Source organism: Pyricularia grisea, chromosome I, assembly GCF_004355905.1.
Source record: "Pyricularia grisea strain NI907 chromosome I, whole genome shotgun sequence".
Taxonomy (NCBI): Eukaryota; Fungi; Ascomycota; class Sordariomycetes; order Magnaporthales; family Pyriculariaceae; genus Pyricularia; species Pyricularia grisea.
The window spans coordinates 173,354-195,874 of NC_044973.1; the positions used below are offsets into that span (position 1 = coordinate 173,354).

Below are 22,521 nucleotides of genomic sequence, written 5' to 3' on the forward strand. Positions count from 1 at the left end.
ATTTAGTCGCGTCCATTTCGTCCCCGTCGTATACGGCCTGACGGCTTTATTCCCCGTTAGGTTATATACTTCGGGTGTACGAGGGCGTTTTTGGCCGGAATTGCGACCGGTTATTGCGCGGATTAGCCGGGCGCGCGTTGCTGGAATTGCCGGGGCGGGTATACCTGCCTCTCTCTCCCAACTGGGGGACCCCTTAAGCGCGCCGCGGGTGAGTTGGGCCATACGCTCCTTTGTTTACCGCGTGCCTTTGCTAAGGAGGTTCAATTCCTTGGGAACGTGGTCACATACCATTTCCGGGATTGGACCGAATCCCAAGCGAAGGAATTGGCAGTTTTCCAGCCGAAAAAAACGCCTGCGCCAAAGCCCGTCATTGGGGCGTTTGGCGTGCCTGTCGTCCTATCACGGGCATTTATTTTATATCGTTCCCTGGCGGCGTTGGCGCCGGCCAATAGTTAATATAATATGCGGGCGGGCTTTTGCCCAAATTAAGGGTTTTTGTTTTATTTTGCTTTTTTTTGTACAAAATAAAGCGTTGCGTTGTCCTATCGCCATGTTCTTTACCGTGTTTGTAAACCTCCCTGCACCTCGTGTTATACGTCGTATAGATTTAGGAGCGCCCTGAAGTGCTCGAATTTACTTAGGGAAAGTGGTTTTATAAGTCCGTTTACAGGTATAAGTTTAGACTCCAGGTAGGTGATTGTAAAGCTTTCTTGCGCGTGCTCCTGTTTTAGCTACATATTCTGTATATCTACATGGCGTAGGCTAGTATTAATTCGTGAGTTCTTATCGACCACCAGGCGAATAGTTTGCTTATTGTGGTAGTAAAGTTCCTATAGCTAACCTAAATTTAGACGTATATTACGGAAGATCTGTTTAAATGCTATAGTCTTTTTAACTGCCTTAGATAGGGCGTATAGCTCTGCTTTTGTAGTCGAAATGGTTCTCGTGGTCTGCTTGGCTACTCTCTAATTAATGGTACTTTAAACAAAATTATTACGTATCCTTTAAAAGACTTTTTAACCTTTGGGTTAACGTTGCGTACCCCCTGTTCGGCACCCCCCCTGTTCGGCACCCAAAAATAACAACACTTTTATTTTTATCCTCCAACTTCTATTATAAATATCTCGATGAATCTTTCACTTTTGGATTTACTTTTTTCTAATCTTGATTCTCCATTTTCCAATGAAGCAATATACTGAAAAACAGCTTATATCTGCAATTAACGACGTCAATAATGGCAATCCAATTGCAAAAACCTCCCGAAAATGGGGAATACCTAGGTCTACACTTCAAAGTCGACTTAAAGGTTCTCAAGCTTATAAAAAAGCACAAAGCCCTTTTCAAAGGCTTTCTACGGAACAGGAAAAGCATTTGGCTGATTGGGTACTTACCCAAACAGCTTTAGGGCTTCCGCCAACGCATCAAGAATTACGCTTTTTTGCCGAACGAATTCTTCAAGCCGCCGGAGAGACAAAAGGCCTTGGAAAACGTTGGATAACTCGTTTTTTGGCTCGTTATCCAATCCTTAAGACCCAAAGGCCCCGTCGAATAGATAACGCCCGGGTTAATGGCGCTACTACGGAGGTAATTAAATCTTGGTGGCTTTATATTACGAACCCGGTTATTAACGCTATTAAACCGGAAAACCGTTGGAATATGGACGAAACCGGTATAATGGAAGGTAAAGGATCTAACGGCCTGGTATTAGGGCTTAACGGGATCCGGCCGTTGCAACGGAAAAAGCCCGGAACGCGGGGTTGGACGATTATAATCGAATGTATATCGGCTACGGGCGTTGCCCTCCCTCCCCTTGTTATATTTAAGGGAAAAAACGTACAACAACAATGGTTTCCGACGGATTTAAGCCTTTTCGATAATTGGAAATTTCACGCAACCGAAAACGGGTGGACAAATAACGAAACGGCTATCGAATGGTTAAAAAAAGTGTTTATTCCGTATACCCAACCTTTAACCCCTGAAAAGCGGTTATTAGTTTTGGATGGCCATGGATCACATATAACGGACGAATTTATGCTTTTTTGCTTGCAAAACAATATTCAACTCCTATATTTACCCCTTTATTCGTTACACGTTCTCCAACCATTGGATCTATCGGTTTTTGGGCCGTTAAAAGAAGCTTATCGACGTTAACTTGGATTTGTTAGCCAATTTTGCTGTTTAACAATTATTGGAAAACGAAATTTCCTACTTTATTATCGAAAAGCCAGATTAAAAGCATTTATAGCAAAAACCATTCAATCTGGTTGGCGTACAACGGGGTTATGGCCGGTAAACTTGGTTAAACCACTTTTAAGCCCTTTTTTGTTAGAAAATAGCAATGCCAACGTTATAAAAGATAAAAACAACGGTTTGCAAAGGGATAAAACACCGGAAAGCCCAGCCCAAAAAATTAACGACCCGTCTTTACTTATTTGGAAAACCCTTAAAACGACCCGAGATGTCCGATTTCAACTGCAAAAACTTTCCCAATCCAACAAAACCAACGCTACTTCACGTCTTTTATTTGCAAAAGTCCAAAAAAGCTTCGAAGCTAAAGATACCCTTTTGGCTAGCGCCCAGCAAAAAATCAGCTTATTGGAAGCACAACTGGAGGCAATACGGCCGGTTAAAAGGAGGAGGGTGGTTCCGGATCCAAACGAGCTTTTGGTTAACAAACAGAACATTATTGGATTGCAGGAAAAGGATATAGAAAATTTGGAACCTTTAGCTGATGAAGAAGAGGTTAATGAACCGGAGAAGCGTGAAAACGATTGTATTTTTGTCCGTTGATAATTTTATATTTAAATCAGCTTATAAAAGTAGGCATTTCGTTGTTAGATTTTCAGGGTGCCGAACAGGGGGGGTGCCGAACAGGGGGTACGCAACGTTACTCTCTAGTCTTCCAGGCTTGGTATATCTTGGGCGCGAGGAGGGAAATATCGCGATTTGTTCTCGACTGGCCTGCCAAGTCACGTCGTCAGATAATAGCTGTTCGAACAATGAGTTGGACGTTGTCCAAGTCTCCATGTATTATACAGATTCTGTCCGAGGGCAACTGAGCTAGTTGTTTAGTTTTGGCGTATGCGGCGATTATGACTGGGTGTGGAGACAGCCTGCGACGGCGCACAGATATCTGTTTTGGGTAACCAACTTTTATACAAAACCTTGCTAGTTTATCGGCGGTCATGCCTCATATGGCTTACTATATTATTGGTAAGAAATCGTTCTATCTACGAAATAAACACCACCTCTGGACCGACAGTTTTCCGACTACAATATTACCTAGACACGCCTGCCCCAAGGTCTATTGGACCCGTAGTTCTCAAGTGTTACGATCAAGGTATCGGGTAACCTGTTCTTAGGGTAAAGTACAGTGGGTTGAAGCAACTGAGCGTCTGAACTGGACAACTAGGGTTTTCAATGACTGGGGTGAAGTTATGATCGATTGTATAACGAGGTTGGTTGCTGTTAAGCAATCCTAGAACTAAATCTATCTACATGGTAATGAACGTGTCTTATATAGTCAATGTTCCAAACGTGCTCTCCCTTGATCTGTTTGATCTGTGATTCCCAATCGAGGTTTTACAGATCACCCAAGATCACTTTTTGGCGGTTACGTGATGTTACGTGACTAGGTCCTTATGTAATCCTTTTTCCTGCCGGTCGGTGTTTTCTTGATCGAGTGTCGTTAGGAGGGGTGCGACCCTACCTGGCCCTCCTGGTACCGGCCCAACTGTCTGGTCGTAACATCAAGTAGGTGATGCTGGACATATTTTCGCCACAGTTGGTGAGGCAGACTGAACAACTTTTAATTGCAGCTGGCTGCGGCGGGGTTTTCACACTTGGGAATTGCGCCGCCGGCCGCGACTGGCACAGGCTCGTAGTCTGTAGCGGTAGAAAGTCGCCACTCGAGCTGCTTTGCCGCTGTCGTTTAATTACCGCAAATTCCAGCCCCAGTACTCTGCGATCGGTTCACGAGCAAGATCTTGTGGAAAATAACCTATAATGTGGATGGCTTAGTCTAAAAAGCTCGCTTACAAAAGGAACACATATGCAATCGAGACTTACTGCTTTGCGTTAGAGCTTTTTGCCGGTTGAAGTTGGAGGATGAGGGCGGAGTCTTACGCGATCCCGGGGTGAACCCAACAACTCGTACTAAAGGTGTAGGGTCGAATTCTTCGAATTTGTGATTGTTTTTGGGTTTTCTAACTTCAACTCGGTTGTCGGGCTTTCGCTAATTTTTTTCGTTATTATCAATTGCGTTTTCCGGCTATTTATTTTTGCTAAAAATAAACCGCGCTGGTAACGGTTTTTTTGGCGATGGCGCAAAACGAATTATATTTTTTTTGGTGATTAACGAAAAGTATAATAATAGAAAAATCGACAATTATTATTATATTATGCGAGGTATTACCACCGTCGGAAATTTGTGGCTATTATTTAATATTTTCGGACTAATGGGCCGTTTCGAACAATATTACGTTTTATTATTAAAGTACCAATATAAATAGTAAAAGGGGGCAAACGTATTAATTTAATAAAGGATTCCGGTCGCCGTATTGGTATAACGCAAAGTTTTGGTAAAATTCCGGCTTTTTTAAAATTCGTTCGCGTAAACGAATTAAAAATTGGATATGCGTCCCTATTACCTTAATATAAAAAATTATTCGTGCCAAACCAAAGCAATTTACATTTTTATTTGGTATATAGGATATTAAATATTTGGCCTATTAATTGTATGTACGAGTCCTTGCGTATAACATCCCCCCTTCCCAATATCGATAGGATAGCTTTATTATATTCCGCAAGCAAATTCCATTGTTATAACGTGATAATTTTGGCGGTTGGCGGGAAGTTGGTAACGTAAATTTGTTATATATTTTTTTCCTTTGGATTATTTGTCCTTGGTGCTACGAAAATGGTATTATTTACCGGATATTAACGAATTGCCAAAGGCGATTTACAAAGGAAATATTAGGCGATAATCGATTACAATTACGAATTAATTTTACAAAATAAAAAACATTGTAATTTTAGGGGCCTTTTGGATATAACGGGTGGTTAAGGAACTTTTTAAAAACAATATTATACGCGTTCCAGTAAGGAATTTAATGGGAAATTATATGGTTAGAAAGGCCATTCCGAATTATCGTTACATTTTATAAAAACCAGGTTTAACGATTGGTAGTTATTTTTCAAATCCTGCTCGATTAAATTTTTTATACCTGTTTGCTTTTTTATTATTAATTCGGAATAAAATCCTTAATGGAATTAACATTACCCTAAAAGGCGTTTTTTACTATTACTATATCGTTTTCCGTTTTTATATTTTTAAATATATTTGTTTAATTATATTTATATTTAAATAAAGTTTAATCGAATTTATCGACAATTTTCCGAATTTATTAAATATATTTTATTGTACGTTTATTTTAGGGATTGTTTTTCGTTGGGGCGGGATTTGTAATTACGTAACCAGTTATAACCTACCAGGAATTGAAGCAAGCAGGCAATTTAATTCTTAGTAGCGAACTGAATTTTTATTAAACCGCCCAAAGGCCGCCGAAGCATTTTTAATATTATTGCCCCTTTTTTATTATACCGAAATTCGCTAAATATAATATACGAATTGTTTTTATTTTTAATCTAATAATGGTTGGGCCGAAATACCAAAACTCCTTTTACCTATTATAAAAGGTAATATATTCGATATAATATTTCCATTTTTTGTTTATTCGTCGTTATTCCGTCCAATGTTAAATATGTCGATAATACCGTCGGTAAAATTACCGTTAATACGATTTCTTGGGTAATATTAGTGGAATTTATACGGCTTTCGGAAACTGGTTTATTTTTACCTGGACCTTCGCGACGGTCCTAATTTTGCTCGCGGTCGCAATTGGAAATTTCGTACTAATAATTTAATTTGGTTAAAATAATATTTTTTAATTAATATTACCTTTTTTTATTTTCGGTATAAATTTAAATCCATTTTAAATAATATTCGCATTTGAAAATTTCGTATATAAATTTGTATATATTTAATTTAAAAATTATTAATAAAAAATAATAATATATTTAGGGATAATTATATTAAAATAAAGATTATATAGCTTCGCGGGGGTACGAAAGGCATTTTTATAAATTAGGAACGTTTTTAGGATAATTTTGCCAAAGATAATGGAAATATTTATATATAACCGAACGGGGATACTTAAAGCGGGTAAGGCAATATTAATTTGCAAATTTAGCTATATTTTTATTTCGTTTTTCGAATTGGAGGCCTCGTTGGCGAATTATATCGTTTTTTCCAACCTATACCATTATAATATATCGCCAAAAAATTAATAACCTTTGTAGAAATATTTCGGGGGTGAAATTAATATTAGCTTTCCTAAAGGGGCGCGTTATATAATAACCTCGTTTTTATTGGCCTTTTTTTCCAGGGAGCCTTTTAAAAAAATAATTTGAAATAACCATCCCTATATTTAATTAATTAAAATATATTTATGCCCATTTACACGTTATAAAAGGCCTTGCTTTACCCGTTTTATTATCCCTATTCGAAATAGAATATTAAATTAAATTAGCTTTAATATTTAGGGCTTGGAAATATGTACGACGGATTGTATATATTTCCGTAGGAAAAAGCAGGTTACCTAAAAGTACCATAGTTAAAATTTAACAAACTTTTCGGTATTAAATCTTTAATTACTATATTTTTATAGCATATTGGATTACCAACTTAATTCTAACTTTTATACGAAATAAAATTACGCTTCCAGTTAATATATTTAATTAGCCGTATAATTTTTCCCTGGCATACGTTTACCAATATATTTTTAACATTTCCTAAAGGGATTATAACGATATTTTTGTTAAGCAAACGAATTTATTTAAAACGTCGCCAAAAAATCCAGAATTATTATTTTTATTTAATTATTAACATCCTGCCAATATGTTTTTTTTTTCGCGGTTCCGACCCCGGTTTGTATTTTTATCCCATATTTCCCTTTTTAAATTTTCGTATTAAATAATTGTTTATATTTGATATTTTAATATAATTAAAATAAATAAACGCGAAATTAGGTAAAAAGCAATTACCAAATTTAATTTTATATTATTTTTATTATTTTATTCGAATTTAGGGGGCCGTTTATCGCCTTAAATACGAAACGAACCAATTAAAGCCTTTATTTCCGGTAATAAACCTATCGTGCCTTACCCTGGGGTTAGCCTTCCTATCCAAAAAAAATTATAGTAAAGCCAATATAGGTACCGGAAATATAAAATTGGATTTTTAACCAAATTCCATATTATGGTTTTAATTCCGATACGTTTTACGGGTTATATCCGATTTGGAATAAATATTACGATTTTTTTGGCTATTTATATTATTAAAATGGTAATTTGGGTTATAAAACCTTTTAAACCAAATTAGGTTATTAATACCTTTGTTTGGCGTGGTTCGCCAATACGATTATACAAAGGTTGGATTTTTTTAAAAGGTATTATTCGTTATATATTTACCCAATACCTAAAGGTAATAAACGGTAATATACCCGGGAGATTATATGCCCTTTTTTTATTAATTTAAACCATATTTGTAAATTCCTGCCACATTTTTATTAAAGTACTAATAAAATTGTAAAAAAAAAAAACGAAGGCGCGGAATTTGGAAGGGGATATTCGCCGTTTCCGTTATTGGTACCCATATTCGCTATTTAACAGCAAATCGATTAAAAACAGGGACAATTAATGGCACAAAATTAAAAATATAAAACCAAGGCTAAAAATAGGGGTTTGGAAAGGGGTAATAAGCAAAATTAGGCCGATTATACCGAAAAAAATTTTTATCGTTATTTATCGTTATTTACAATTAAAAATCTTAATAAATAATAATTAAAATTAAAATTAATTTGTACAAATTACCGTTTGGAATAATTGTAAATTATAAAGGATTTTGGGGTAATTTGCATTAGGCGGGGTCGAAATAGGGCCCCGATAAATTTAAACCGGACCCGTTCCTATTGGCAACCGACCCTAAACGGCCCGTTTTAACGCCGGAAAGGGGTTTGTATTTTTTGAATTTTTTAAATACCGTCGCTATTAAATCCCAATTACGATAAATTTAAACCCCAATATAAATTAATATAATATTCGTTTTCGTTATTGGTTATTTTATTATTTTCCTATCCATTATGGTTGGGTTTTATAATTGGCCATTTATTTAATATTAAACGTTGTTTATACGTTAGGGGAAAGGTAATTTCCAAGGTTTTTCGGACTATATTACGTATTTTGTAGCCGAAAATCCTACGATGCGATACGACGTAATTAACCGCATTATAAACGACGGTTCGGTCCTGTATTAATAATATTAATAATAAAAATAACGGAAATTGCGACGTGGATCGGCTTTTAAATAATATATTTAATAATTAAGAACTTTATATTTGTATTATGTTAAATCCAATATACCTACATGATAAAAATTTTTTAAATCTTTTAAAACTTTTATTTAAAAGTATTTTCGGCTATTGTTTATTTTATTTGTTTTGTTTTCCGTTTTATAATAAAAGTTTTAGCAAATATTTCGATAATAGCCGGAAAATAATTTGAAAAGATGGAAAGACAAATACTAATAATTTCCAAAAACCTATTTATTTATAATATTTTACGGGATTTTATTTAAAAATTGGCCAAAAATAATACGGATTATATAGACGATTATAACTCTATATTATTTGGCGTAATAATCAAACAAATACTTTATAACTGGTTGTAGCCCGACCATCCCAAACCATTTAATAACGTTAATTTTACCAATATAAAATAAACTGTATACCAATTTAAAATATTAATTTGTTAATTAAAATCTTAATAAGCGGAAAAATATAATAATTCTTTTAAAAAATATGGTAAAAAATATAAATTACGAAAGCCAAATATATTGCGAGGTTTGGATATATTTGAAAAATGCGACGGCGGGTACAATTATCGCTTTAAAAATAGCATTTTCCCGGAAATCGAACGTTTGGAAGCTTTATATACGGGTTTACGAATAAAAAATAAAAATCCGAATTAACCAATTATAATATATAATATAGGAGCTAATCCTACCGTGGAAGGCGTATTCGGTGGGTAGGATTACGTTATTTATTTTTAATAATATATATAACGGGAATTGGTTTGGATACGAAATGGTGGCGGGCTATTGGTACTTTCGGAATTAGGGTTAAAATATTTATTTGGTTAATTAATTTTGGGGGCTTTAACGTTACCCGAAATATAATAAACAAAAAATAAATTATATTATTTTTTTTTTAATTATAATTAATAACGTGTCCGAATTCGTTTTTCGGTAATTGTAAGGCCAATATACGACCGGGATTTGTAATAATTGTATATAAGATTTTTTTCGGAACCCGGCTTATTTTGCATATTATTTATCCGTATCGAATTAAGCCTATAACCTAACGGGCGTAGAAATTTAAAAAGTTAATTGTTACGTAATATTTTTTATGGTTCGCCAACGCGGTTATGTAAAAATTGTAAAATTACGATACGTTTACCAAAGAAATCCGTTATATATTTGCCCAAATTTGGTTTATTATTATAGCTTTTTCGTTTATTTAATATTGTATTTTAAAAATAATAAACGGTAATATTTCTTAAAGGTTATATAATTTTATTTTGTTTATTTAGGCGTAAAATAAGATAAATATTTTCTAATTAAATACCGGAACGCCACCCCAAATTATTTTTTTTAGGAATAAGTCCGATATAAATCGAAAATTCCTGCATTTAGTTATTCGACGGCTGTAATAAATGCCTGTTAAAGGAGTTTGTACCAAAGAAAGTTAAAACCATATATATAACCAAGCCATTTTAAATCATTTATTCCAGCTAAAAGGGCGTTTATTACGATATAAAAGTCTTTCCATTACCGTGGTACGTTACCTATGGGGTAGTAAAACGGTTTAGCGTTATATGGTGATGCGTAACGAAATAAAGTGGGCGTTAAGTATCCATAAATTGTTGTTTGTTAAATACCGTTAGGGTATATTGGAGCGTTTAACTTTTATAAACCATTTGTTCCTTTCGAAACGAAGGTCGTGGACGGAAGGAGTGTATAGCAGACCTCAGGTTCGGTTGTTTTGTCCTGCGAATTTTGCGCGGGAAATTATGGATGTGTTATATATAGCTTTGGTTTTAGACCAGGCCGATAATTGCAAGAGAAACCCCTCGTTTCTGGAATCGCCACTATAACTATCTTATTAACGACTTTAAAGCTAACATTACGGAACCGAAGGCCCCTACAATTGTATACATGTTTCGTATAAATCCCGTACATATTTCTAAAGCAGAAAAGCTATTGTAAAACAGCATAGAGTTGAAGATAATAGTTTATAAAATTTGGAAAAGGATATAAACTAATCCGTTCTGCCCTTCGTAATGTGGCTGTAAGGTTAGGTATAGGAATATCCGCGTTTCATTTTACCTCCCGATATACGGAAAAAAAAATCTGCTTTTTAATTAATTTACACCTCCAACTTTTATCTGGTCAAGCAAAATGCCTTTAACTACCGTCAAATGCGCATTTTATGGTGTCGAATACTACCAAAGCAGACAGGTTTGACGCTCAATCTGGCGAATACAGCCGACCTGAGCAGTTTAAACCTGAAGTCCTGAAGCCAGACCAAGAGGGGCTAATCAAGCCTTTTGAGATTGACAGTTGGGGCTTTATCGTGTCGTCCAACAAAACATCCAACAAATGTTGCAAAAAGTGCAAATGTTGCAAAAAGAAGAAACCCCATTAATGGTATAAGGATACTGTTATTAAAAAGGAAATACCGTATACAGGCATAAAAAGAAAAATAAACAAAAAAATGCTATAGGATAATTTTAAACGGTTATAACGTATGGACCTTTCCGTTTTTACCAAAAAAAATATATTTAATACAAAAGGCGGGCCGGGCGTTGATACCTTTATTTACCATAGCCGAATATATATTTTGGCAAATCGTTATAGGATTGGTCGATTAATGGATATATTATTGCAAAAATTCCACCAAATTTTAATTAAATCCAAAATACCTGAAACGAATTTTAACGATATTATAGTAATGGTACAATTTTGTTTTACAAAACTGGTCCCCGAAAGGTTAAAACGGTTGGTAATATATTATATTTTCTGTAACGTGGAAACCTTATGGAAAATTAAGGAATTTTAAAAGCTTGTAAAAAATTATGGTAATTTGGTAAGGGCATTTGTGGGGTCCATATTGTTAAAATTAGATTAATTAATATGCACTTTTATTTTGGTATTAAGCGAAAAAAACCACATCCTGTCACCGTATATGTCTACGCAGGCCTTTATTAACTTAACTATTTACAGGAAGCAACAAGCAGAAAAGGGATACCCAATGCCGCCTGCAAGTGATCTGTACGCTGAGATTTATCTTCAAGTCGATGCTGCTTGACGACGGTGACGCGATTTCTGGGCATGGGTAAGTGGGCAGCGGTAAGCGAATATCCCCAAATAGGCACAACTATCCGGCTAGCTTCAGCAATATGACCATATCAGTATGCGTCAAGATCCGCCTGTGACCGCAAATGTACTCATTTGGAGGCCTCCGTGATGAAATGTGCCTGCTGCAAGGATTTAGACTGGGGAGTTATCAGGAGCTACAGCGCCTGGGCACCTCGCTTACAAATTACAAGGATACTTTAAGGACTCGGGCTCGCTGGCGTTATCTCCTACCACCAACAGGTCGCTGTCTTTGAAGTATCTGATCCATCTGCATATTTGATCAAACACAAAGTTGGTTGCGAATTACGGGTCCATAACGAAGAATTGGAGGTAAAGTTGATGCTGGTCAGGGATGCGTTTTGTTACGGACTCGTTCCTATTGGCCTTTACCTCCACGGAGCCTTTAGGCTGACTTCGGCGTAGCATTCCGGCACTCAACTGTGATGCGTTTTGCGTCGATCTGCACTTTGCAAGGTTTCTCTCCCTAGCTGCTTCTTAGGGATGTATAGTTTGAGAAGGCGGGCATGCAGTCTCTCAGGGGTGTTGCCGCTTGTTGCCTTTCGGCACTGGGAGAAAGATACCTTTCAGAAGAATCCAACATTTGCACAGCCGCGTTGGCGAACCATGCCAAACAAAGGCAACCACCAACGTAATAATCTGGCCTGACCGGCTACATGAACCGGTCTTGGCTCTCGCGGCTGATCGGGTTCATCCAGAGAGAGGCAGGACGTGTTCCCGAGGGTTTGTCCTTGGCCTCCCCGAAATTACATTGCCGTTTCCGGTTTTTGGAGTGACTTCAATAACCCAAAGCCTCCCATCCACACTGGCTCCGATGTCCAGGCGAACGCCATTGTCCTTCCGCAACTTCTCGTAGTAGTAGAGTGCAAATGTTTTGAGCTGCATTCACTGCCAAGGTCGGGAGCAACGCTGGAAAGGAACCACAGCCCGCTTCGAGTACCGCACCCGAGCTGTGTGGATTTTGTCGAGCTTCTGGTAGCTTTCCATGGTTGCGAATGGTGGCGCGAACTACGAATAACGTTGGGTACCCCCTAACCGCACCCCCCTAACAACCGCACCCCCAAAAATCTAACAACAAAATTCCGCGTTTCGGAAATCGATTTAAAAATAAAACTACGAACGCACAAAAATACAATTATCTTCAAGCTCTTCTTGTTTATTAGCCTCTTCTCCATTATTATAATCCTCCAAAATGTCCCTGTTACTTTCCTGTAATCCAATAACGTTTTTTTTGCTAACTAAAAGCTCGTTTGGATCCGGAACCACCCTTCTTCTTTTCGCCGGCCGTATTACCTCCAATTGGGCTTCCAACAAATTTATTTTTTGCTGGGCTTCAGCTAATAAAATATCCTTGGCTTCAAAACTTTTTTAAACTTTTGCAAATAAAAGCCGGAACGTGGCGTTACTTTTTACGGATTGGGAAATTTTTTGCAATTAAACCCGAATATCGCGGGTCGTTTTAGGGGTTTTCCAAATAAGTAAAAACGGGTCGTTAATTTTTTGGATTGGGCTTTTTGGTATTTTATCCCTTTGCAAACCGTTATTATTACCTTTTTCGACGTTTACGTTGCTATTTTCCAATAAAAAAAGGCTTAAAAGCGGTTTAGCCAAATTTACCGGCCATAACCCCGTCGTACGCCAACCAAATTGGATAATTTTTCCAATAAATACTTTTAATTTGGCTTTTTAATAGCAAATTAGGAAATTTCGTTTTCCAATAACCGTCGAACAGCAAAATTAGTTTACAAATCCAAATTAACGTCGATAAACCTTTTTTAACGGCCCAAAAACCGATAAATCCAATGGTTAAAAAACGTACGACGAATAAAGGGGTAAATATAGGAATTAAATATTATTTTGGAAGCAAAAAAGCATAAATTCGTCCGTAACGTATAATCCATAACCGTCGAAAATTAATAACCGCTTTTCAGGGGTATTGGGTTGGGTATATAAAATAAACACTTTTTTTAACCATTCGATAACGGTTTCGTTATTTGTCCACCCGTTTTCGGTTATATAAAATTACCAATTATCGAAAATATCCAAATTTGTTAAAAACTATTATTACTATACGCTTTTTTTTTTAAATATAACGAAAAGAGGTATAATAGCCCCCGTAACCGATATATATTCGATTATGTTCGTCCAACCCCGCGTTCCGGGCTCTTTTCGCTGTAACGGCCGGATCCCGTTAAAGCCTAATACCAAACCATTAAATCCTTTACCTTCCATTATACCGGTTTCGTCCATATTCCACCGATTTTCCGGTTTAATATCGTTAATAACGGGGTTGGTAATATAAAGCCACCAAAATTTAATTATTTCCGTAATAACCCCATTAGCCCGGGCGTTTTTTATTTGACGGGGCCTTTGGGTTTTAAAGATTGGATAACGAACCAAAAACCGGGTTATTTAACGTTTTCCAAGGCCTTTTATCTTTCCGGCGGCCTAAAGGATTCGTTCCGCAAAAAAACGTAATTTTTAATACGTTGGTGGAAGGCCTAAAGCGGTTTGGGTAAGCACCCAATCCGCTAAATGCTTTTCCTGTTCCGGTAAAAGCTTTTGGAATAATTGTTTTATTTGTTTTTTAGATTTGGCGCCGTTAAGACGACCTCGAAGGGTGCTCATAGGTATACCCCATTTTCGGGAGGATTTTGTAATTGATTCGCCATTTTTAACGTCGTTAATAGCGGAAATAAACTAATTTTCGGTATATTTTTTCATTTTGAAAAGTAAAGAAAAGAAGTTAAAAAAAAGTAATGCAAAAAGCAGAAAATTCATGGAGATATTTATAATAGAAGTTCGAGGGTAAAAATAAAAGTGTTGTTATTTTTGGGGTGCGGTTGTTAGGGGGGTGCGGTTAGGGGGTACCCAACGTTAGCAATCAAAACTCGCGATCGCCAATCGCGGGGTAACCGTGATTGCTACTACCAAAATTCTGTTTTGGTCTCAAAATCACTTTGGACTTCCCCCGGCCAATGGAGCCAAAAGAATAAAGTACAGGGGCTCTTATCAACCATCATGAAACCCCTACTCCTTACCCAGTCAGCCACCCTAGTCAACCTCCTGGTGAGAGTATGAGACACATGAGTGTTGAGAAATGACGAATAATTCACAGTCTTCAATCGCGTTTCGTTTGTGCATCACCGGGTGACGAGCATGCATCCGGTAGCCTTGGCGCTGGAGGGTGGTTGACAATTTACCACTGGATCCATCATACCGAGGGGTGGGCTTGGTTGGTTGTGTGTTTGCTTTGCCAGGGAAAGCAGGTCCGTCCAGATTCTAAGCGAATGCCAAGCAAATACGGGGAAATTAAGGCGGGGAAAAGCGCGGATATGGCGGACCTTCTGCCAGAAGAGGATGATCTCCGAAAAAGGAGTCTCGTTAGGTTTATGATAGGTGTCACGGCCTGCTGGGGTGGGCATCTCACTACAGTATATAACCTAGACTGGGCTGCAGGGCGTGCAGCTTGGTCACTTGACCTTTTGGGCAGAACAGAAGTTTATGCTTTCTTCACAAAAGGTACCATGGTCACAGTTTAGCAAGCTTCTCGGTGCTAAAATATTGACTGCTATACTTTTATAGCACATTGGAGGTGCAAGCTGGAGGCGAGCATGTAATTTTAAACCCATTGTATTTCAGTTATCCCATGCCCCCAAAGAATAATAACTGAGGCTCAATCCCCATAATTCTGACTTAGAATCAGTCTCCTCACACAACATTCGCAGAAATGAACCCACCAGAGCTTCCGATGAACCTCAAGCAGGTTACCCCGCTATTTAGTCAACCCCATGTTCAGAGCCATAGGAACTTCTTGTCATCGCTAGACAAGCACAATAAAACACGAAGGGCTGAACTCTGCAGAAAAAAACGGGACGAATTACTACAGAGTTTTCGTTCTATCGAGTGCTTGTTTGCATTGTACTCGCCCGTGTTCCAAAAACATATTTCCATGAGATATGGCAAGGAGTGGAATGAGTTTCACAAAATTGCAAAAGAAGGCTCGAGACGCCTCAATATAATTATTAAAGTTAAACAAGCTTGGGGTAAAGAGGTGGTCACTCATTACAACTTTGTATCACGATGCAGAGATTACTGTGAGAATCTCCGGGTCGTTGCATTTCACAAAAACCAGCGTCAGCCTTGGGCAAAGGTGGTCGGAATCTTAAACGCATCTATTCGGAGGAGAATACAAAGGAATGACGGGCGGTCAAAAGTCAGCGACTCTCGCAATCCGATTTCTCCCCAGGATTTGGCCTATGCCAAGTGTATTTTGAAGGAGGACGCTACGTTTGTCAATAAACCGACTGAAGAACTATCTAAGGACTATGGCTTCGACCAACATGGGCTAATTGTTCGACGGAGATTTGCGGCATCATCCTTATCTTCATCAACATTTCACGACTCTGCGAAGCTTATTATCGGAAACAACGACCAAGATGGGTTTCCGAGGCTGACTGACCCGCGGTCGGCATCCCAGCTATCTTCTCAAGCCCAGCGTAATATTGCACGCGACTGCAATGTAACACCGACCCCGTCCGGCCAGGGACCGCCATCGCTATCATCCCGTCCAACGACTCCGGAAGCCATAGACTTCACGATAGAATCGCCGTCGTCGCTGCGCCAGTGTTCAAACCATACTTCCCCTACCGAGGACAACAAGTCAACCCTCATCCCATCGACTCCATTACCGGCATCGAGTCCGTCTTCAGCCGCCCCAGGTCTAACAGCTAACGAGACCTCGTCGCAATCGTCAAACAGCTTAATGGAAATCTCGCAATCGCGATCATCTATAAGCGAAAATAACAATCATCACGAGTGCACGCCTCTAACCACACTTAATTCAGTACCACATACGGTAGTAAAAAATATAGGTTACAATGATGCTTCAAAATTGCCAGTTGCCTTTTCACCATCATCACCTTCCTCGAGATCTTACCAACAAAGCTTGCGATTTGCCGAGTCGCCTTGTATCATCTCTAATCTTGCAATTCCTCCGACAACACAATCTTCATCGTTAATCTCACATAGGCTGCTACCGTCATCACCTCTCGCAACAACAAAATCTCGTAATTCGGAGCTCTCATAGCCCTACCCAAAAGAGTTTTCACATAAAGCAAAATCAAATATGGTCGAACCGCCTAAGGTGGCCTACTCAAAAGACGACACCGCGATGATAGAGGAGCCGTCACATACTGCGACTGTTGCCTTCAGCTCCCCAATTGAAGTCACGAACAATCCAACGCGATCACCTTCGACAGACCCTAACCCGGCATTGTCGCCGCGTTCCTCGTTTCACCACGAAGCAACCCAAACCCTGACGGCAACCTCGAACTGCCGCGTCAATGGCGCTGTCAATCGTACCATGCCTCCCTGTTTGCCAACGAAGCCTGAAAATTTCAAGTCATCGTCTGAACTCGTTAGGAAACGGCCTAGATCCAATTCTCATGAGTCTTCACCGAAGAAACAAAAAGGGAATGATGGGGATCCTACCACCGCATTGTTTACACCACTTCGCCCACTATCAGCGGCAGCTTCGGGGTCCCCCAGGCTGGATAGTCACGCCACAATTAACTCGACTGAATCGACTGAATCGATTCCATCTTCACCAACCTTGACGGCAAACCCCTGGTTGAAGGATGCCATGCTATCCTTGGACCGACTTCACCAAAACAAATGGCTCAACGATGCCATAATCAATGCTTGCATACATATTCTGGCCAGACGCTATGAATTTTGTTTCTTGAACAGCCACTTGCTTCAATCTAGGTCGCCCGATCGGAAGGCTGAATATGGTGATCCTTTAGAGTCAGATCTTGTCCTGATGCCTATCCACAAGTGTTCACACTGGTATCTTTTGGTTATGTACAAGTTTTCGGGCACTGGTTATACGATCCAAGAGGATCGAGTTGTCTGCTTTCTTGACTCTTTGGAGTCGCCCTCACGGTCTTATGAAGATACTTTCACACTTTGGATGCAGTATCTCAAAGACATCGGATACCGAGGAGAGGTGCACCAAAGGAATGTCAAGATTCCCCAACAGTCCAACAACGCAGACTGTGGAGTTTTCCATCTTGCGTTCGCTTACCAGATTGTCGAGGATCGCCAGAAGTTCATTGATGCTGTGGAGAACAGGGCAGGCCTAGACTGGACAGTCGACGCACTAAAATGGCGTGAGTTAGTACGGCTTGAGCTCACATCAGCAAATGACAAATCCGCCGTTGTCAATACTGCAGCTGAGAAGATCATCAATGTTGAAAGCGACGACGACACCTGCGTGGAGGTAGTCTCCGTCTGTCACGCACTTACGTCTTCCATGGACCGAGACCCCGCAACGGGCCATGACGTAACTGCCCATGCCAGGCGCGATGATTTCGACGTTGCTAAGATCGCATGCCCCACAGCGCACAACTCAATCATAGCTCGAACTTTGAGTCGATCCCCACCACACTTGCGACCCTCTCTATCGTCGTGGCCAGCCGACACAGAGTCGTCCGTATCGTTAACTCTGCCTCCTTCTCAGCCAACATACAAAGGTGCTATAGGCAGGTTTGGTCCGAGCGTTGAGATGGGGGACGCCGGGACCGATGATGACAGGGATGCCAACGATGAGAAGATGCTTGACGGGTCAACTCTCGTTGCCCGTCCCCTGGGGGCTGCCTTCTCCTCTTTCCATCCAAGTGTTATAGCTGTGTCTACGTCATCTCAATCATCTAGACCGGAGGTGATTAGACTGTAAGTACGAATGAACCCTTGCCTGTAACGAGATGACTGACATTGGCTTTGGATAGGGTCGAACATCATCCTCCTATCAGCGAACTTACTACCGGTCAGATACCAGAAACGACAGATTTACCGTTGCCGCCGGCATTTATCGACACGATCCCATCTATACTTTTCACAGCTTTTTCAGTCTTACCACAACATCATATTAACAAACTACAGAACGTCGACTGCCAAATTTTAGCCGAAGAAGTTCAAAAGGCGCTAAACCGGGTTTCTCAGCAAGACGGAGCAGGTTCGTCGTTATTACGCCTACCGGGACTCAGGCAGCTATCAGCTTTGGGGGGTGCTTGGTCGGCACATGGTTATAGCCCGCCTGGACAAACACCTTTTCTGCCGCCCATTGGCCACCTGCTGTCCCCTCCCAGTCAGCTTGGACAACATTCGCCAAGCCCACCTCAATGGGCTACAATACTCGGTACGACCTCTAACGAAGGGGGGAAACGAAAGCTCGACAAAAAAAGTACCGAAATTTCACAGTTCCCGTTGTGGAAGCGTCCCTCTCAAAACCAGTCGCTAAAAGTACCTTCAGATGGTAAGTGCTCTGATGGATTTACTACAAGTTGACGGTCGACTAATCATCAAATACAGACATTCCGCCATCCCTACTCCATGCGCACCCGTATGCGCATCCACCATCGACAAGCTCGAAAGGACAGCCCACCGCCCTGTTAACGGATCCCAACTTTAAAAATATCCGTGGGTGGGCTCCAATAATGATGATTAGGAATTTCCCCTTTGAGCTCAGTATAATGGCCTGTAATAAACAAGCTACCTGCAATACGCAAATTAGAGATGAGGCCTGTTCGGGTTTAGTCGATATGATGGACCGACTTTATACGGACGGATACTTACACTGGAACAGCAGGTTTGCCGCTGAAAGCCTGAAGACTTTCCAGGATTTAAACAACTTCGCCCAGGGTCTTGGAATCCTTCGTTCTATTTTAGCCAGCGCACAGCTGCAAGAATTTCTCAGGGTGTGGTTTGCGCCCAGTGAAGGACCGTACATAATAGGGCATTGCTTCTATTATAGTGATGATGGAACAGGGCGACTTCCCATCTTTCTTCGGCATAACAATGGTTAACGCGATCGTTGTTTGGGTTTACATTTACTTATTGCGAATGCAAGCGTCCGGTATTTTGTCGGGTCCCATGGAGTAGATTGGGCTCCGAGAGGGGAGACGCTTTTGTTCAAGAATGACCATTTAGCGTTCAAAAATTACCCAAGTAAACGAATGTTAGATGGTTTGTAAGTAAACCAAACTGTGAATTTCAATCCGGTGTAATTTTTAACTAATTAATAGCTTTTTTAGCATATTTTTCGACCCCAGTATTCACCATTAAATCGAAACTGGTGTAGCCCTGACTATTATATTTGGGTTGCCAGAGATGTTCGTGGGGTTTCCGCAGTTGAAGTTGGAAAATCGATACGTAAAAGAAATTGTCGAGGCAATGAAGAAAGATATTGGGATTGGTTGGAATTTGGAAATGGAATCTGATTCCAAGAATGCGACTGAAGGCCCGAGGTCAGACCCGAGATAGAATGTCTCCAAGTATGGGGGTTCAGTAGAAAGCTTACTTCGATTTGGAGCTCCTTATTTCCCACAATTTGGACAACCCCCTTTTATCCCTTTCCCTCCACAGTTTTGGCAAATGTTTCCCATAGTATCGACAAGGTCGTTTTAAGAGGTCGAAGATCAATTGAAATGCCTAAACTGTGGTTGCTTTGACGTCAGGAATATTTGGATTCCAAGCACCAAGGGAATGGGGCCGGAGATGAACGTTGAGGAGGGAAATGAGCAGCTTTAAAAATAACTGGAAGAAAGGCGGGACAATATGCTCCACAAAAACCAGTAGCATGTGAGCGCTAAAAATGCCTCACCCTAAGCCATGTGGTGGGGTAGAAACACAGGCTTTAAGGTCGTATGTTCAACCCCCGCCATTGAAGTGCAAAACGAGTGCGTCTCACCCTGCTCAAAACCGAATTTCAGGGACGAATTTGTTTTCGTCGCAAACGAGCATTTGCAAACGACGATAACTTCGAGGTGGAAGGCCGTAACTAGTGATTGATTGACCACTACCTGATTCCCTATTTCCTCGTGAAATTTTGGAAACGACCTCAGTGCAAGTCACACTGACGGTAGTGATCTTTACCCCGACAGGAATGAATGCACTCAATGCTATAATCGTAAAAGAGTGATTAGTATCTCCAGCAGCTCATTGGCAGGCCCTGGTCTTCCATTAAGAGTAAGACGCAGGAGTGGGAATTGCACGCTGGATATCCACCCATCTTCATATTCAACTCTTGGATTGCGTCCTCCACGATGCCTAACACCTCTGAGGTTGACGGGGTTGAGCCTAGAGAAACCCGTTTGACCATCCCCATCCTATCTGCCCTCAGGAAACAACTCGAAAGCGAGCCCTTGATGCTGTGCGGCTACTCCTCTACAGCCACTGAGGCGCAGCTCGCCGAGAGCCAGCAGACGTTTGGAACGGAGTCTTTTGTACGTTGCGATCGACCACACTGATAACGTCGTCCAATGGGTCCCGGGCTCACTAATCAACACCCTTGTCAAATCCAAAAAGGTCAAGCGCTAGGTGATGTAGCGGCTTGGAGATAGAAGAGGGACGAGTGACACTTTTTGTGAGAGGCGACGGACTAGTCCAGCAGTTGCACTTTGCCAATATGCCTAGCGAAAAGAACGAAAAGATCCTGCCGGGTTGTCTTTGTCACCTCGCAAACTTGATTATTCTATTTCTTTGCAGCCTCGGCGCGAAACTAGGACGCAAGTAGCAAGTTGTGCTTGCTAACTTCGAAATGATTATCCAGTGCATACGCATTACAGCGATTAAGGAGGAAGGTTTCAGTCGGGACGGCCTGTGTAAGGTTGCCCAGCTCCACATCTGGGCTCCCGTATCAGACCGCTGACTTCCGCTTTTTCTTTGTATCCTTGCTCCTGGGAGTGAGTTCTTCTTCTATGTGCTAAAGTCTGGTCTCAAAGAGGGACATTATTCAACGTAATAAAAAAGTTTCCGGCATATTGAGGCCGAACCTTACGCAGTCTTTGACTTGAGCAATGTTTACCCTTGGGAGTGCAAATACTCAGGAACGTTCTTTCAAGGCGTAAGGAATCATTCTTTTTCCAATACCCTAACCCTTATCACGAATCGAAAGTCGTCGTTCTTTCAAGGCGTAAGGAATCATTCTTTTTCCAATACCCTAACCCTTATCACGAATCGAAAGTCGTCCTAGTCTTATCGATAAAGGGCTACTTGATTCTTACCATTCCAGATAGAATTGCACTGTCGTTGCAACTCCGTCCGACGCGACGCGCAACATGGGTCGCAAAAAGCCCCGCATCGCCAATTCTCGCCGCGCCAGGCGTCCGCTTAAGCAAAAATGGCCACCCAACAGGTAACTATACAAGTCGATCCTGCTTGCTCAAATAATTTGAACACTAAATTGTTTCTAGGCATCTCTTGCTTGAATCGTATCTCGACTCTATTTTACCCTTCGCGGCCGTTGACCAGCCCCCGACCAAGAGAATATGCGACCGGCGCGCCACTTCCGCTGCCACGTCCTAGATTGTATGTCCCAAAACGACGAGCAAGGATCGCCCGTTGCCGCATGGTCACCCGGACCCTCTTGACCCCAAAATTGGATTCCTTGCTACGATGGATGAAACGGCCACTATTGCACAGGAATTTCCGCGCATGTGTCTGGGAACAAGAGTTATGTACGACTGGAAGCACGACCGAAGAGAGAAACGGCACAACAAAGCTCAGGGAAGGTGACGTTGCCTGTGCTAATAGTGGGTGATATGTAACTGGGTAACGTTGGCAGACTGTATGCGAGAGGCCGCATCCTTAGTCATAGGTGTATGTTTTTCTTTAGGCATTGCAATGCTGAGAGAAATGGCTCAAAAAATTCTCAGAAGTCTGATCCTCGTATGGGTTTTTTCCGAACTTATTAAGGATGTAATTTTGTGCTGTTTGTAGATGTTGGAGTCTTTGTAAAGATGTTGCTTTGTCTGCGATACCATTTTTATAAGTATTAACGTCGTAGTAGTCATACTTTTCGCACGTTGTTTGATTTTATATTTGTTGAATCCCCCCCCATTTATCCTAAAGGACTCTTTGGCTTGGGTTCTGTTTTCAACAGAAAAGATGGGGTTCCTAATGAT

The 22,521-nt window shown here is 40.5% G+C and overlaps 5 protein-coding genes across 5 annotated transcripts; 3 read left to right on the forward strand and 2 right to left on the reverse strand.

Annotated features, from left to right (window-relative positions):
- Positions 1-3,808: 3,808 nt before the first annotated feature.
- Positions 3,809-4,234, reverse strand: PgNI_05150 (uncharacterized protein; the record flags this gene model as incomplete). The annotated part of the gene is made up of 2 exons (XM_031125187.1): positions 3,809-3,924; positions 4,069-4,234. Coding segments are annotated over 2 exons (282 nt in total), but the record flags the coding sequence as incomplete, so codon positions are not given.
- Positions 4,235-16,042: 11,808 nt separating this feature from the next.
- Positions 16,043-16,473, reverse strand: PgNI_05151 (uncharacterized protein; the record flags this gene model as incomplete). The annotated part of the gene is made up of 2 exons (XM_031125188.1): positions 16,043-16,315; positions 16,468-16,473. 2 exons carry the CDS (start codon positions 16,471-16,473, stop codon positions 16,043-16,045), a joined length of 279 nt encoding a protein of 92 aa, XP_030982540.1.
- Positions 16,474-16,682: 209 nt separating this feature from the next.
- On the forward strand, positions 16,683-19,498 carry PgNI_05152 (uncharacterized protein; the record flags this gene model as incomplete). Its single annotated transcript, XM_031125189.1, has 6 exons — positions 16,683-18,253; positions 18,346-18,572; positions 18,706-18,755; positions 18,818-18,872; positions 18,929-19,330; positions 19,371-19,498. The coding sequence occupies 6 exons, from the start codon at positions 16,683-16,685 to the stop codon at positions 19,496-19,498; spliced, it is 2,433 nt and encodes an 810-aa protein (XP_030982531.1).
- Positions 19,499-20,661: 1,163 nt separating this feature from the next.
- Positions 20,662-21,266, forward strand: PgNI_05153 (uncharacterized protein; the record flags this gene model as incomplete). The annotated part of the gene is made up of 2 exons (XM_031125190.1): positions 20,662-20,841; positions 21,168-21,266. 2 exons carry the CDS (start codon positions 20,662-20,664, stop codon positions 21,264-21,266), a joined length of 279 nt encoding a protein of 92 aa, XP_030982536.1.
- A 409-nt stretch (positions 21,267-21,675) lies between these two features.
- PgNI_05154 (uncharacterized protein) lies at positions 21,676-21,922 on the forward strand (the record flags this gene model as incomplete). Its single annotated transcript, XM_031125191.1, has 2 exons — positions 21,676-21,752; positions 21,811-21,922. The coding sequence occupies 2 exons, from the start codon at positions 21,676-21,678 to the stop codon at positions 21,920-21,922; spliced, it is 189 nt and encodes a 62-aa protein (XP_030982542.1).
- Between the last annotated feature and the right edge of the window lie 599 nt (positions 21,923-22,521).